This window comes from Aquila chrysaetos, chromosome 23 (genome assembly GCF_900496995.4).
Source record: "Aquila chrysaetos chrysaetos chromosome 23, bAquChr1.4, whole genome shotgun sequence".
NCBI classification, from domain to species: Eukaryota; Metazoa; Chordata; class Aves; order Accipitriformes; family Accipitridae; genus Aquila; species Aquila chrysaetos.
The window spans coordinates 20,684,373-20,699,761 of record NC_044026.1 but is presented as its reverse complement, the minus strand read 5'-3'; the positions used below and the strand labels follow the sequence as shown (position 1 = coordinate 20,699,761).

The 15,389-nt window shown below is 48.2% G+C and overlaps 1 protein-coding gene across 3 annotated transcripts in view; it reads right to left on the bottom strand.

Annotated features, from left to right (window-relative positions):
- NHS (NHS actin remodeling regulator) overlaps positions 1–12,907 on the bottom strand; it is a 268,302-nt gene extending 255,395 nt beyond the window's left edge. For 2 of the 3 annotated variants that reach the window (XM_029998661.2, XM_029998663.2), the window contains exon 1: positions 12,152–12,907. In XM_029998661.2, the coding sequence (XP_029854521.1) occupies positions 12,152–12,554 (403 nt within the window). In that variant the 5' untranslated portion in view covers positions 12,555–12,907. The remainder of the gene's footprint in view (positions 1–12,151) is intronic. The other variant, XM_029998662.2, reaches the window with a different exon arrangement.
- Positions 12,908–15,389: the final 2,482 nt, after the last annotated feature.

The window sequence follows — 15,389 nt, the reverse complement described above, 5'->3', positions numbered from 1 at the left end:
GAAGAGTTTCCATCAATACCATCACAACCTCTCGAGTCCAAACTAATCTTCCACTGTGAGAGGGAGGGGATGGGAAGGAAGTGAACTCAACCACAAGATGCTTTTGGATGAAGACACAAAGTCAAAACAGGGAAAGAACAAGAGACATGAATTACATTGAATTTTTACCTGTGTAATGAGAGCTGTAGTACTGAATATTTTCTCCCTTGTTTGACCAGGTTGCTGCTGATGTGGCTGTAAAACTCTTCTCCCCTTTATTAAGCTGTTCTAACCTCAGCGACCAATATTATCTTGTCCAATCTTTCCACTGGTCTTCCTCCTTCATCTAGCTGTGTGTTTTTGTATATAGATGTATAAAAAGGTGTTCTTCTTCTAGTGACACACAGAATTTTGAGGAAGAAGATGCTAGACAAGCCTCTTCTATTTCAACTATTGTTTGTAAAGGTCTGGACAAAATTGGGCACAGTAATTTACTTTACGGTAACAGAACCTTTTAGTCTCACAGTCCAACACGCTACTTATCAGGTCAGCTCTAGAGCCAAACAGGAAACAAAATTCCAGAAAGGAAATAAATAATCACCCTGAGCTGGATATTTTGCAGCGCTCTCTCATTTCCTTTAACAAATTGCCATTCTGCTGGGTTCTTAGAGACAAGCAGATAAATGAAAAATACTTCTAATCTACATTAATAATTTGTGTTAAGTTCCACTTGGACAATTTCATAAATGAATAGCTGCATCATAGCTGCCGAAGGTAGCTGTAATCCATTCACTCATTTACAGACCCAGTACTCCTCAAATAGGGGTGCTCAATTCCATAGCATACCTGTAGGCAGATGGTTTTATCATTGGATCTGATACAGAATTTCCCTATAAATTTTGCATTTATTGACAGAGGTCCCTAAAAAAGTTTACAGTGCAAACTGGGTAAATACCCTGGGTCGTAGTTTAGATAGGCGGCCAAGTGTCAAGGGGAACTCTAAGCACAGGTCCTGCAGCTCTGCTTCGGCCTCTCTCCTCATCCTCCTCTGTCAGACACAGGCGGTCAGCCTCATCTGTGGTCAACCTGTGGTCAAGGCTGCCATCCTAGTTCACCTCCGAAGTGCTTCAGCTAGTTTTCTTCAAACAGATCTGGTCCAGAGCACTGCAGTGCACGGTGCACGTGGCTGGCAACTGCACATGTGTTTGTACAACACAGCTATCTTACCACAGCCCTGCTACCTTGCTGTGCGGGGATGGGTTGCACAGCTGGCTGATAGCAGATCTATTGCTGCCTGGGTAGCCCCGCGCCCCAGGCAGTGGCCCAGCCCCACAGCCCTGCCCTGGGCATGTTGGCTGGCCCAGGAGTGAGCAAGAATGAAACCGGAGACATCTGCCTGCGGACTAGCATTGCTTTGCCACTCTGGCTTAACTTCCTGCGGGCTCAGGGAACCAACTGACACCAGCTAACGGTGATGGAGAATTAACGGTAAATCTTCAGGTAAGCCTCCTAGTCTCCATTGGGAGGATTTTGTCCAGAACACAGCTTATCCAACCTCTGTCTGGGCACCAAGGCTGAATCAAGCCTGTGGCAGCTGTAACAGAGGCCAAGAAATATTGCTGAAGTCATGAAGTAGTGATACTTCTTTTAGGCTATTAGCAGAGTAATGACAAGATGATTGCCACAAAATATACGTCAGCTAGGGTATAATTTGAAAGTAAAGGAACTTAAATCAGTGATTTTAATGTGCCAGCCACAATGAATGCATTTACAACATCTATTAAAAGCAGGTTACATTGGGGGGAGTGGGTTAATTAAATCCTAGCAGGTTATCAGTAGTTTATTAACTGAACAAGACAGCATCACATTAAAGATAATCAATGGAGAATAAACCACAGTCCTAAAAATTAATACTGTTCATTCTCACAATAAGGGGGGGTTTGCCTTTACCATTAACACAGAGGTAAAAGCGTAGCTGCATCCTCTGCAAAAACGTCGTGAAAAGAAGAGCAAAGGATAGGATGGCCCAAAAGGAAAGTCATTCAAGGCATAAGTTTCAAAAAAAAAAAAATTAAAATTGAAAAGAAATAATCAGTAATTCTAGAGGGGAAAGAGGAATACGAACAAGCAGTTTTGCAAGCAGCGGAACTAATGAAGCCTGGTTTTCTCCAGCTTTTATGTCATGCAAAGGACTGACTTTCACATTGAAGAAAATGTGAGCTCCAACTGGAGCACTTTTTTTAATTGGGTTGGAATATTTATATGGGATTCTTTCCCCAGTGGATTTTCTAGTGTCTAACAAAGAACAAGCCCTTCCTTCAAATGCAGCAGGAAGAGTCTGATCTCTCCTCTACCTGGCAGCCTCTTTTATGATTCCTACACCCTGGCAATGTAGTTGAAATTGTAGCTGAATAACAGATACAAAATTTCTGAATGGCTGGTGTGAGATACACTGGCATGCCCACCCCCTCCCCTGCTATATATGCACAGAGCATGCTATTCCTTAATACTTGTTTTGATAAGAAACAAGGCAAAAAACAGTGTTGTCAGAATAACCCATCCTATAGGGAAAATTTAACTTTGGCATGCTAACTGTGTGCAAGACTTCAGGCAATTTGCTGCAGAGACCAAGACTTCAGGTTCCTGCAGCAATACTTGTTGCAGGGGAGCAGAGTGAATATGGGAGGGGAGGCTGGATCTCTTAAGCGTGCTGAAATAGGAGCCTCTGTGACGATATTAACTGCTAGCGTACAGGACGGCCAGGGGAGCTGTGTTTAGCACAGCCCAAAGCAGCAGAAGCCATGCTATGCAGCCAGAAGAGTCTTTGGGTAAGTATGAGAAATTCATTCCCCCAAAAAATAAGGACAAAAAAAAAAAAAGAAAAAAGATGATGCATTCAAAACTTGGACTGTGTAGAGCTAGGTAGCCTCCAGGGTAAGACCTGGGCATGTGAAAGTCAGTGGTCAACTCATGATACATACTTTTTCCTTTTGAGAAATGAATTAATACATATCTCTTGACTATCCTCCTGTACACAACACTTCACCAAAAGCTGCTTCATCAAAGAAAAGACCATGCCTATGCCAAGAACTGGCCCTCTTTTTCCTACAAGTACATAAATAAACCTTACAGGGAGAAAAAAAATGGAGCTGAGTAGTACCTGCTCTTTGGACCCACTCTCATTTGCATGATAAATGTTTAACCATAATTAATCTCTCATTTCACTTAAAATTAAGTCACCCCTTATCGTATCTCACTAAATACTGGATGCAGTGAAACATGTATACCATCTTACAAAATGTTTGCCCGTCAGCATCACAGTGAGTTACTGCTCCTTATTCTGAGCTTCCTCATCAATAAGGTCTGATTTCTGCAATCATGTGCAGTCATAGACCATCCAAAGAGAGCAATGCTTGGTAATACCCTTTTTTGGAGGAAGAAAAAAAAAAAAACCCAACAACAAAAACCAGGCAAAATTGAGCATGCACAGAGAGCAAAATCTTGCCTTTAAAGCAATCCAAAGCCTGTACACACAGATGAATTTTTCAGTGCACCCCACATATTTCACTCCTAAAAATGCCCTGATTCTGCAGCCAGTGGTACACACATCTTCAAGGTGAAGGATCAGCGCCTTTCCCCCGCAACTTGCCCTCCATCCAGGCCAACTAACTGTCTTTTCAAACATTGTCAAGCTAACAAAAAAAACTTTGAGAAGGCAGGGGGAAAAGCTGCAGAGGCCTGAACAAGCTGTGCATGTTTACAGCACAAACACACTGCCCTATGCTCATTCTCCTTAACCACATGCACACGCTAGCAAGACGGCTCCTCCAAACTTTCTCAGGGACTCGGTCTGAGTGGCTATAGTTCAAAGTCCAACTGCCTTGGCAGCTGAAAAGAAAGAGAAAACCACAGTGGCTTTGTAAGAATTACAGTGATCCTATTAAAAAAAAAAAAAAAATTCATTCTTTGCTGAGACTTAACATGGCAGTGCCACGCAGCACTCACTGAATCCTGCAGCATTTCAAGCACACAGCTCCTGGTGTAATTAAACCACAGGCTTAATTAGGTTCCCATCACTATTGCTTTCTTCCTGCCTTCAGCCAAGAAGGTATAAGAAAAGACTGTCCAATACAGATACTGCAATTTAAAGTCTTGAGTTAAGAACACAGTGGGTGTATATCTGCTATAAAATCTACCCTAAAAACATGCCAGTTGTTAAACTAAGCAGTGCATTAGAAGCAGTTAGATATAATGAGAATGTAAATGGAAAGTATTCTAGGGAGATATTTCAGCTAAAAACAGCACACACTGTATGCTATCTTTTATTTTAATCATGCTCTAAGCCCTGCCTTTTTGAACTTTTTATAAATTCTGCTATCTCCCTTTGCAGTTACTTACATATTGGTATATAAATTCAAAGATGAGAAGCAATTAAGAGTGAAGCAAAGACTCCCTCTCTTGATGCTAATACATCAAAGGAAGTGAAAAAACCTTCCCCCCCGCATACACGCTGGGTAACACAGAGAGTTTCTGCTCTTCACAGCCTAATAGCTCAAGCAGTTCCAATCGAGAGTCTGATGTCAGCCTCTGATTACATGGAGATGCCGAGTGATTGGAAAGAGCAGCTTCTGAAAATCCCAGCTCTCTGGCTCAGAAGACCACACAACCCTCAATGATGCTTTTAAAATGCGTATGTTTATTATTCACATCAGCTGGTTGTATATTTTTTTCCCCGCTTTGGGCATCATAACATTGCTTTTAAGAGTTCCCTGGGGGTCTCTGCTTGATTTGGGTACAACATGTCTAGGCATGTGTGAAGGAAATATGTCAGATTAGGGGCTTTTTTTAAACAGCCAGCACTCGCCTGCACTCGATCTCTTTTGCTATCCAGTTCAGAGAGAGGAAGAGCCAGGTGCTGCCTTTAAACAGCCACTCTTAAGAAGTCTGCCTTTGCCAGAATGGAGAAGGAGAGGTTGGGACCGGCTCATGCCAGGGAGCGCTAAGGGCCGGCTTCCCCTCTTTTCTCCCCACCTTTGCACATCTCTGCCAGACCTGCCATAATCTGATCCTTGAAATTGAAGCCACAGAACAGGTAAACCTACATAAGAAATGTCAACAAAACCCAATTCTGCTGATCCAGAACAGCAGTTGAGTGGCACAGTTACACTGGATATTTGTATTTGCTTCCTGCAAGTCCTTCCCTCAGTCCAAGGACATTTGAGAACTATGCAAGAGTGTTTTGGAAACACTCCAGGCCCTTCATCTTTCATAATGGGAAACTACCATCTTGTATGCATGTGAAGCAACAGGTGAACGACCTTGCCATGCTCTCAGTAAGTTATCAGAGTCTGCTTATTTCTTAATCTCCAGATCTCTCCTGCATCAGCAGGGGAACTAACCAAAAGTAGGAATGACTCCATTGATTTCACTGGAACACGCATCTTATGTTTCCATATGAACACATACTTTAAATTACAAAGGCTTTTAAATAGAAGCATGGAGTTTTAAAGAGGCTGTGGGAAGTATTTCTGTTAAACCATCAGATCCAGAGTAAGTCTAAGTCTCTTTTGGGCCTGATGCTATCTTCTCTGCAATTTTACTCCCGTGTAAAGGAGCCCTCATTGGTCTTTAAAGGAGTTAAGCCATTTGCACCAGGATTCCTAATAAACCTACTGGACACCCTTGCTTGGCTCTTCAGTATGAGCCAGAAAGAAGTTCCACTAATGATTATGAGATTAGACAGCTATATAGCTGCAGTGAGGTGGGAATGCAGCTTTGAATATGTTTGGATATTAGGCCTTTTGACTGACAGGCTCTTCATCTAGCAAAAAAATCCGCAAACAGTTCAAACCTGTTACATCAGTTTCAGTACTAGCTGTGGGATGAAAAGCAAGGAACTACAGAACAGCAAGGCCTTCTATACTGTACGGATGGAAGACCAAGTAAATGAGATTCAGCAGATTTTCTTTAGATTTACATCTATATAACAGGGAATGGCTTCAGAGGAAAACCACAGCTGTCTACTGTTCACCTGTTACCCGGTCGTGCCAGGTAAAGGCTAGTGAGTCCACCTGAGCAATGGGGTCTCAGAGCCTTTCCACTAAGAGTCTCACTGACCTCAGTGGGACAAAGGATTTTAGACTCTGCTTTTGTCTGCAAAGGGGCCAGAGCCTGTTTTCCACAAGCCGACATGACTGAAGGTGACGACTTCCAAAGCATTACATCCCTGCCAAAGCCACCTGACAAATTCAATGCTGTTACCTTCTATCACTTACTAAATGGATGAGAAAAAAAATATCTCAAGCCCAGCCTCTGAATGGTCACGTTCTTGTGTAAAAGGTCTTCTATTGCTATTCTGTAAACAAAGATAAGGAATCTTTCTCCTAAATGACGGTACTCTAGCTAATGGTGCTCTAGCAAATGTCACAGTAAGGTGGGGATGGGATCCTTACCTGAGCAGGTTTTTCCTCCTCTGTTCCTTTGTTGTTGTGACAGCAGCAAAGGGAAGCAGGAAAGCCAATGCTTTAGCCTCCCGCTTCTTTCGACTCTGCTAACTTGCCATCAACCCTCTGCATTTAGAAGAAGCCAAGCACTGAGGAAATTCTCCAACTTTCCCACACCCACAACTTGGGCTATTTGCATTCACGGGCAAACTACAGTCAAGTGCACCAGAGAGGCGAGTTCTCTAACCCAAACGAGTACGCAGCAACCAGCACAACACCAGAAAACCATACCTGGCAAGTATAGCCAAAAGCCTTTCTCCTTTTCCAAAAGGACAAGTGAAGAGGATGTGTCATTCCATTTGGGCAGGTGCAGGACACAAAGCTGAAGGCAATGGATTACTACATCCAGCGTACAACTCTGCTTTTCTACGGAGGTCTTATTCTGCACCCAACAAGGATTTGCCAATTAATACACTTTCAACGTACAAAGGGAGCTCTGAACACATCCTTGTGCCTCGTGTCCCCCAGGCTACATTAGTGTATACCTCTAAAAGGGTAACTACCCTTACACTTAGATATGCTTATACACTACAAAGCGCTATAATACAGAGTTAAGGGAAGATAGAAATCTGTTCTGATTTGTCTCCAGCAGCATCCAGGATATTTTTATGTAAATGTATCCAGACCGTGGAGGTGTACAGTTGTGCCTCAGCACAACAGAAAATCCATACAATGAAAATTGCACTTTAAATTCTCTACGATTTTGTGAAGCTGGGATAAAGTGCAACACTTACCTACCCAACTTGCACTTGCTTCTTTTGTCTTTCGAGACGGCACCTACTCTTAAGGTCTTACATACCTGCCTGAAGATCTCTGCAAGAATGCTCCCCAATAGTTAACCTGGAATGGCCTTACGATGCAACTGTATCCTGAGATGGAAGCATTAAAGTTTCTAGATGCCATTTCAGCAGCAATTGAGACTTTTAGCACGTTAAGTCAAGGAGGAGGAGAGCCATTATCTATCTGATGAGCTTTGGGTCCAACACGTGTTTTGTAAAAATGGTAGGATTGTGGCATAAGGCACATAAAAACCTTACAATTGATTAAACATTTCCCTGCAGTGCTCAAAACCCAAACAGAAGAGCATTATATCAATGTGTAAAAACAAAGCAAAAAAAACCCCAAACAAACAAAAACCCCAAACCAAACAAAATCAAAACAGAACCACCTAAGAAGCACAATGAAAGAGACTAAAAGCAAAAGTGAAACTAGCCAGGCTGTTCTCAGCAACTGACTTCAGTCAAACAGAATAAATTAATGCAGAGCCTAAAATGATAAAGAATCAGTTCACAGCTGTCTTTTTCATGTAAGGAAAGAAGAAAAACCTATAGGGGAGATCACTGCAGAGATCCGGGGTCCTCTGAAGAGCAGAGTAACACAGGAGATCCCCACACTTCTAAGCAGCTGTATCACTAACTGCAAGCACATAGGAAAATCAGGAATGGAAAAGTGGAGCAATGAAGATACAGCAGGCAACCGCTGGGAACGGTACAGCTTTTAGAAAGACTGGCTACTGGTAACACACTGATGCTTTCAGAAAAAAAGCCTGGAATGTGTGGAATTCTCCAGGATGCCAGGGTGCAAAGAGGATCTCGTTAACTAGAGCTTTCAAAATCTGCTGCCCAGTCGTTGCCGGTTATTCAGAAAGCAAGATGGCTTACATCATCAGTTTCTGAAAAGTACAATATTCCACTTAGACTGCCAGATCTGTAGTCCCCTGGACTGAGAAATCATCTTTCCAAATAATAACAGAGGCACCGAGTCCCAAGTCTACACACAAATCCAGCACTTCTGCATTTCTGTATTACCAAGATAATCAAGCATCTAATATTAAAACTGGGCAGTACCACACTGCTCAGTTCTCTTGCTGGTAATAAGAAAACTCTAAGCAACAGCCAGACTGACAACAATCATGTTATTCCTACATGGTTCTGCTTTAGAAGCGGACCCTGGAGCTGCTCATGATGAAAAGCAGTAAAGTACTTGGAGTGGCAGAAGAGCAAAGTAGTTAGTTCAGGAGCTGAGCAGGAAAACATTTCTCACCCTTGTTTCTCTTCCAGTCAGAGGGTGGGAAAAGATTCATATTTGCAAGATGCTAGCTGGCCAGAGGCTTATAAGAAAGATGAAAGGACAAGCAGCATCTGGGAAGGCAGAGGCAAGGGACCTTGAGTTTTTGAAGATGACCTGCTAGCAACTGCCCAGAATCTGTCCTTTATTGTGCCTAACAAGATTTTCCAATCACACTTTCTGAACAGTGGCCAAAAAAAAAGAGCAACACATAGGTAATACCTTTACCGATAGCTCAGCAGAGGAGTTTTAAGTACTTTTCTTAAAGCAAAGCATACCCAGTCTTGCAAATGTTCACCACTTCAATAGCAATGCAGCTGAGAATGTTAAGGCTTCATGAAAACAACAGTGGTAGTGATAAACATTACTGGAAAAATGCCAGTTTTAATTCATTTCAATTTTCTATTAATATTCCCTGAACCCAACATAGATGTTTTATTTGAATACAGCAATACATAATTTTCAGCATAAAATTCACATTATTAGGTGAGATCATATGATAAGCTATTTTCAAGAGAGGTCCTTTCCTGCTCCCCTTTCCCTTGGTATCATCTCTGTAATTGCCAAGGAATGGCATTCTGGGCAAGCGATGGGGGTAGGGAAACCCCTCTGTAACCACTGGCTCCAGTAGTTCCCAAGGGGGTGTTAGTCCATTATTTCCTTTTCCTCACCCAGAATGCGCTTTCACAAGGGAATCTCGAACTTCAGCTGGCTTACGAGGCTTGGAGAAAAAGGCCTTCCCAATGTCACAGCTCAGTATCTAGGGCATGTCTGGTAGCATTATTCACAAATCACTGTGCTGCACTTGGTGTTAGAACATTAAGAATATCTCACTGTGGCAAGACAGCCTAGTAGTTTTAAACTGAGTACTTAAAAAATGTGTGGTTGGGCTGCACTGTCATGGTGCTAACAACATACCAGCACATGGCATCTCAATCAATGTGCCAAGCAGCCCAGCACCTCCAGACTCCTGGTATGCAACAAGTTCAATGTGACCGTTACAGTCATGACATGGGTGCAGGGGCTGCATGCCTGTCACCAACTTGTTCCTTGTGGTGCGAGTCCAAACCTCCAGCCAGTTCTGAGTTAGTCTTACATGTGCCATTTGGGCTGGACAGCCAAAAGACAGCCCAGAGGCCACCTCATCATTCCCATGTTTGCTGCTGGTGGCAGAAGTCAGCATGCCTTAATGTGATGCTGGTAAGGTCCTGGGCAGACCTATGACCACCTGCTATTGCTCTTTTGGTTTCAAAAAACCAACTGGGTGTGGTGCCTTGAGTGAAATACTGTCAGCAGTGAACTGTGTAGGTTCTTCATGCTTAAAACAAACATCAGCATAGTCTTGCTGATAGTAATAACGAAGAAGGAGGTGTCAGCCCAGAAAGGAGAAAGCACGCTATCATTATACACTACAGCGAGGATGGGCAGTTTTATCTGGCCCTTGGGAACACTGAGCAGTCTGGAGGCCAAAGGGACACGTCGATGTGGATGTGTATGGATTTGGGGGATGTGAGGAGATGATGTGCAGTACGGTGCTGTTCAACTCCAGGTCCGAGTTGAGATGTTCAGATGCAGCACTATGCAAATGTGCTTGTCCAACACTGGGTGGGGAATAAAAGCAGCCAGAGCACGCAAAGAAGTTGACCGCTTATGCACAGTGGGTCAACGTGACGACTTTCACCTTTAAAGCACATGTGGCACCGCGTTGCATGCAGAGAAGCAATGAGGACTGGGCGATGTGCCTGTGAGCAGCTGTATAGCTGAAGGCGAGGTACCCACACCTACTGGAGGATGGGCACTGGCAAAGCCCGGCATCGTGGAAGAGCCCTTGGCTGGCCAGCCCAAGGGACATCTGCAGCTCTATCAGCAGTACTGCGTTGTACATTGTACTGTATACAGGGGGCAGGAGGAACAGCAGGCGCACCCGGGAAAGATCATGACCAGAAGTCTCTCCCCTCCTAAAGAGACAAGGATTTAAAAGAAAACAGAACACCACCAAAGCAGCGGATTCTGCATGTATCATTACAGGGGTAAAGTCAGACTCTTTAATTAAGCGCATGACATAACTGTGCTGTAATATCAAGGTTTTGCACTGTGATTTGAAAACAAGCTGCACTTGCACAATCCAGAAAGAAAAAAGCCATACGGATTAGACAGGCTAAGCTCTGCTCTCACTCACATCAGTATATACCCAGTTACTCTGCTCCGCTCAAAAGACTTACAGATGAGAATGTGATACAAGGAGTTTCATTTCCTCAGACAGTTCCCTCACTACACCAGCCAAGCCTCCTTCTCACCACAGTTTCCAATCACAGCCCAGCACTCTGCTCTGATTACACACTCGTCCTGAAACCACAGAAAGCCTCACTTGGTCTGATCTACAGCTGACATATATTAATGTATCACCAGCAAAGTCACTCCACAGCTGCCAAGGATGTAGTTTAAATACCGCTGAATACTTAAGGCTTGATTCTGTTAACCAGCACACCTTCACTGATCCTAGAAGAGTTACTTATATTCCACACCGCTCCAAAGGGGAGGAAACCTAGAGCACGATTTTTTAAACAGCACACTCATTAAAAACACCTAGAAGAAAGCATGCTCTGATTTACCCCAGTGTAAATTCACTGCACTGTACTCGCTGGTGGTAATTGGGATTTAGAGGGGAACAGCAGAAGGCAAAAACTAAGCCGAATTCCCCTTTGAAGCCATTGTTTTTCCTAAGCCAGATACCAAGAGGACAGGATCGACACCAATCTCTGCTATTCCGGACTTCCAATCCACAGCCCTACCTCTCAGAGAAATACATATTCAAAAGCACTTAGGAAGCGTATGCACCAGTGAGAGTACAAAATCATTACACTGCTGTGAACACGAGCCATATTCAGCAGAAATCGGCAGCTGTTAGGACTACGGAGCCTGTCACCGCTTTTACGGTTTGGGTGGAGAAGAGGCAGGATTCAAGCACTTCTCATAACACAAGTCGCATATTATTGCCTTGATCTTTCTTCCCCCCCCCCCCCCCCCCCCCCGCGGCTCTTCAGGGCCTCTCTTTAAACAGAAAGAAGTCATTAACCAAACTTCCTTACGCTATGGCCCCGAAAGTTGGCTAACGACGAAGCAGCTTTATTATTTCTACTTAAGAGCTTAAAATTTCGATCGGCAAGTCAGAGACAGTTCCACGGGGAAGACAAATCTGTCCGGGAAGGCGGACGGGCCGGCAAAGGGAGAAAACCCAGAGATGCCCGGGGACGGGGGATCATCCCCACCGCCACGGCCCCCCGGGGCCCCGCAGACGGACCTCGGCCCCCGCCCCGGCCAAACCCTCGGCTGCAGAAGATGCGCCCCGAGAGCCCCGCCAGCCAGTTCCTTACGTAAGGCACAAACACTGACATCATCCCTCCCGCCGGCAGCGCCGCGGCGCCCAGCGGCGCCCACCGACCCGACCCGACCCCTTCCCACCCCGCCGCCCGGGCTCCCTTCGCGCCGGCTCCGGCCCCGAACTTTGCACAGCCGGGTTGCCGGGGGGTGCATTCCCCCGCCGGGCGCCCCGGGCTGGGCTGCGCCCCGTCCCGCTGTGCGCCCCAGCCCGCGGTACTTACGCACTGCCTCCTGCTTGGGGTCGAGGCCGCGCACGGCTCCCTGGAGACCGGCGATGCGGCCGTGCAGCGCCCGGACGCGGCGGTGGGTGCCCTGGATGTCCGCCTCGACCTCCTGGAAGAGGGTGCAGGCGTGCCGGGCCACGTCGGAGAGCTGCCGGAGGATCCGCGACAGGGCCACGTTGCTGACCGAGCAGAGGTCCAGCACCATCAGCACCGCCGCCGCCTCCCTCTCCCCGCCGCCGGCCGCCTCCGCGCCCTCGCCCGCCGTCCCCGGCTCCTCCGGCGGCGGGTCCCGCGGCGGCGGCGGCGGCGGCTCGGCGCCCCAGCTCTCCTCCAGCACGGAGGCGGCGGGCTGCCGCCGGCACAGCCGCTGCGGCTCCACGGTCCGCTTGGCGAAGGGCATGGCCGAGCCCTCGGCCGGGGCTCTCCCGGGCTCCCGCGGGCACTGGCGGGGATCGCTGCCCTCCTCCTCCTCCTCGCCGCCGCTCCTTGCCCCGCCGCCGTCACTCGCGGGCGGCCGCCGGCGGGCGGCTCATCGCCTCGCTCCCTCTCTGCGCCGGGCTCCTGGGCTGCGGAGCGGCCGCCGCGCCGCCGAGCATCCGCTGCCGCCGCCGCCGCCGCGGGGAGCCGGGGCGCATCCGCGCTGGCTCGCTCTCTCGCTCGCTCGCTCGCACGCCGTCCCGCTCCGGCGGCGGGTGTGAAGGGGGGGCCCGAAAACCCGGAGAGAGGAATCCCGCGGCCGCGAGGAGGAGCGAGCCGCCGAGCCTCCCGCCCGGGAGAGCGGCGGGGCGGGGGCGAGGGCGGGGGCCGGGGCGGTGCCGAGCGGCCGCCACCGCCGCGGTGAGGCGCTGCGGGAACCGCGGGGGGAACCGCGGGGCGCGGGGGGCTCCGTCAGGCGGGGGCCGCCGCTACGGGGTAGACCGCGGCCCGGCCGGGACGACTCTTGTCCTGCGCCCCCCCGCCCGGGGGCGGCCCGCCTGGCCTCCGGCGGGAGCGCTGCTAGGGTGCGGAGGAGAGGAAGATGAAGGAAAAGGTGCCGAGAGGGACCCAAGTGGGTGAGGCCCGGCTGCTGCGGGAGGCTGGTGCCTGCCCACGGGTGTCACCTCTCGGGGCACCGCGGGGGATAGGGCACCCGCCAAAAGCAGGTGGATGGATGCGCTCGGGCACTTCCTAGGAGGTGTCAGGGAAAACTGGGTTCCGGTCAGGCCAGGAGCACTCTTTCTGACGCAACACAGACGAGCTTGCTTACATACACTCCCGAAAGTTGAACGCGCCTAACGAGCAGGCATGAAATCCGAACGTAAACTGTAGATTATTGGTGGTAAATATGCAGAGCAGATACCGCAGAAAGAGCTACCGTAAAAGGAGAGCCAAGCGGCTGCAGATGCAGGCATTCCGCAGTTTGGAAATGCTAGCTTAAGTTTGCCCACTTGACCTTAACTTGTCATCCTTGCATACATGTGTTGCGATACAGTCTGTCATTACATGACCACGTACAGGCAGCTTTCAATTACCTCTGGTCAAACAGTCTGAGTTGCAGATATCCGTGCCAGAGAGACCACCACCGCCAGCCCAGTGGCACACGCACCCCGGGCTCTGCGGGCACAGCCACCTGCTCCTGGGACAAGCTGAGGTCTGGAAGGCGGATACCATTCCTTTCGCAGAGCCCAAAGTCTGAGCTGATAAACTTTGCTGGCCCCGCTGCTGGCTTTTGGCGTGGACAGTTCACGTGCCTTTACACTGTGCCTCTGGGGAGGGGAATACACCACCACGCAGAGTTAGCATGGGTCTTAGCCCAAGTTTCAAACTTGGCTTGAAATAGGCAGCCCTGGCCCTGTGCCCGGAGGGGGAGGAGGGCACAGAGCCTGCCCCTGCCTGCCCCGGTCTCAGTGCCACCCCTCCCACACCTCCTGGGGGGCCTGAAGTTCAAGTGTGACCCAGTGGGAGTGGGCAGGGATGTGAGAGCTGTCGCAGAGCCAGGGCAGTGCTCAGGCAGTACTAAAAATATGTCTTGGACTGGAGCGGAGCCCTGCTAAAATCACTGGGGCATTTGTACACCATAGTCCTGAGTTTCTTCTGCAGCAGGGTGGCTTTTAGCCCTGGTAACAGAGCATGGACTGTATGGCTTTTCCTACCTGTGGGAGTCATGGCATGTTATTTATAAGCCACTGAAAGGTATTTTAATATTTCACTTGAGATTCATAAGGGGGAAGGGAGCGCTTAAGTTTTAATGCTCTGGAAAGAGCAGCAGCTGTCCAAACTGGTGTGGGATCACAAGAAAAGGACCACAGGAGTCAAACCTGTTGGAAACAGCATTATAGCACTTGCCAGGCAGGAGCAGGAGCTACACCTGAGGAAAGCAGCTCTGGCACTCATCCTGCCTCTCCCTCAGGCACCCGATGAGCCACTGGATTGGGCCATTCCTAACAGGTAAAAGCTGCACGAGGCTGGATTTTACACTGTGCCTTACCACAGCCTCCTGGTTGCATGTAATGTCTGACCAGCTCGGGGAGGACAGGAGCTGTGCAGCTCTCTTCCTTCCCTTGAAAACAACTCCTTGGTTCCTGCAGCATATCCCTACTCATCCTCAGCAAAGCTACTAGAAGCCAGCACTTGCACTTCCTTTACTTTTCCCAGTCTGTTATTACTCTGCATTACTGTAGGGTCCATCATCTCTCTCTTTGTCCCAGGCTTGGAAAGGTACAGCTCACCTGAGGGACACTACTAGTCCCATAAGAACTGTGTGACTTCTGTATATAGCAGCACAAGACGCACATGGCGCCAAAGCCACACGAGTGAACTTGTTTAAAGGAGGCAGGTCCTGCCAAGTCTGTGCATCTTCACCATAGGGAGCATATCTTCATTTTGGAGGTCTTACTGCATTTCTGTCCTTCCCTCCATGAGCATAGATGTTGCCGTTTTTCTTAGCGTTTCATCACAAACAGAACAGACTCCATACACAGCTGGGGTGTGGGACGCCTGCGCTTTCCACCAGGCAGGTGGAGATGACATCTCAGTTTCCTCTGGTCAGAATACAGCTCCTATCATTGCAGGTGCTGGGGGGTCAGGTAATGCCTCACCCCATTCATGCCCCTAGTATATGTTTCCCATCAGTAATATCGGGTGGCACAAATGCAAATTCAGCAGCTTCTGAATCCCAGCTGCCCCTGGGATTGCACTTGGTATGTCTGTTAAACAGCAGATGTAGTAAGTGGGGAGCAGTCCCAAAGGTTAACCT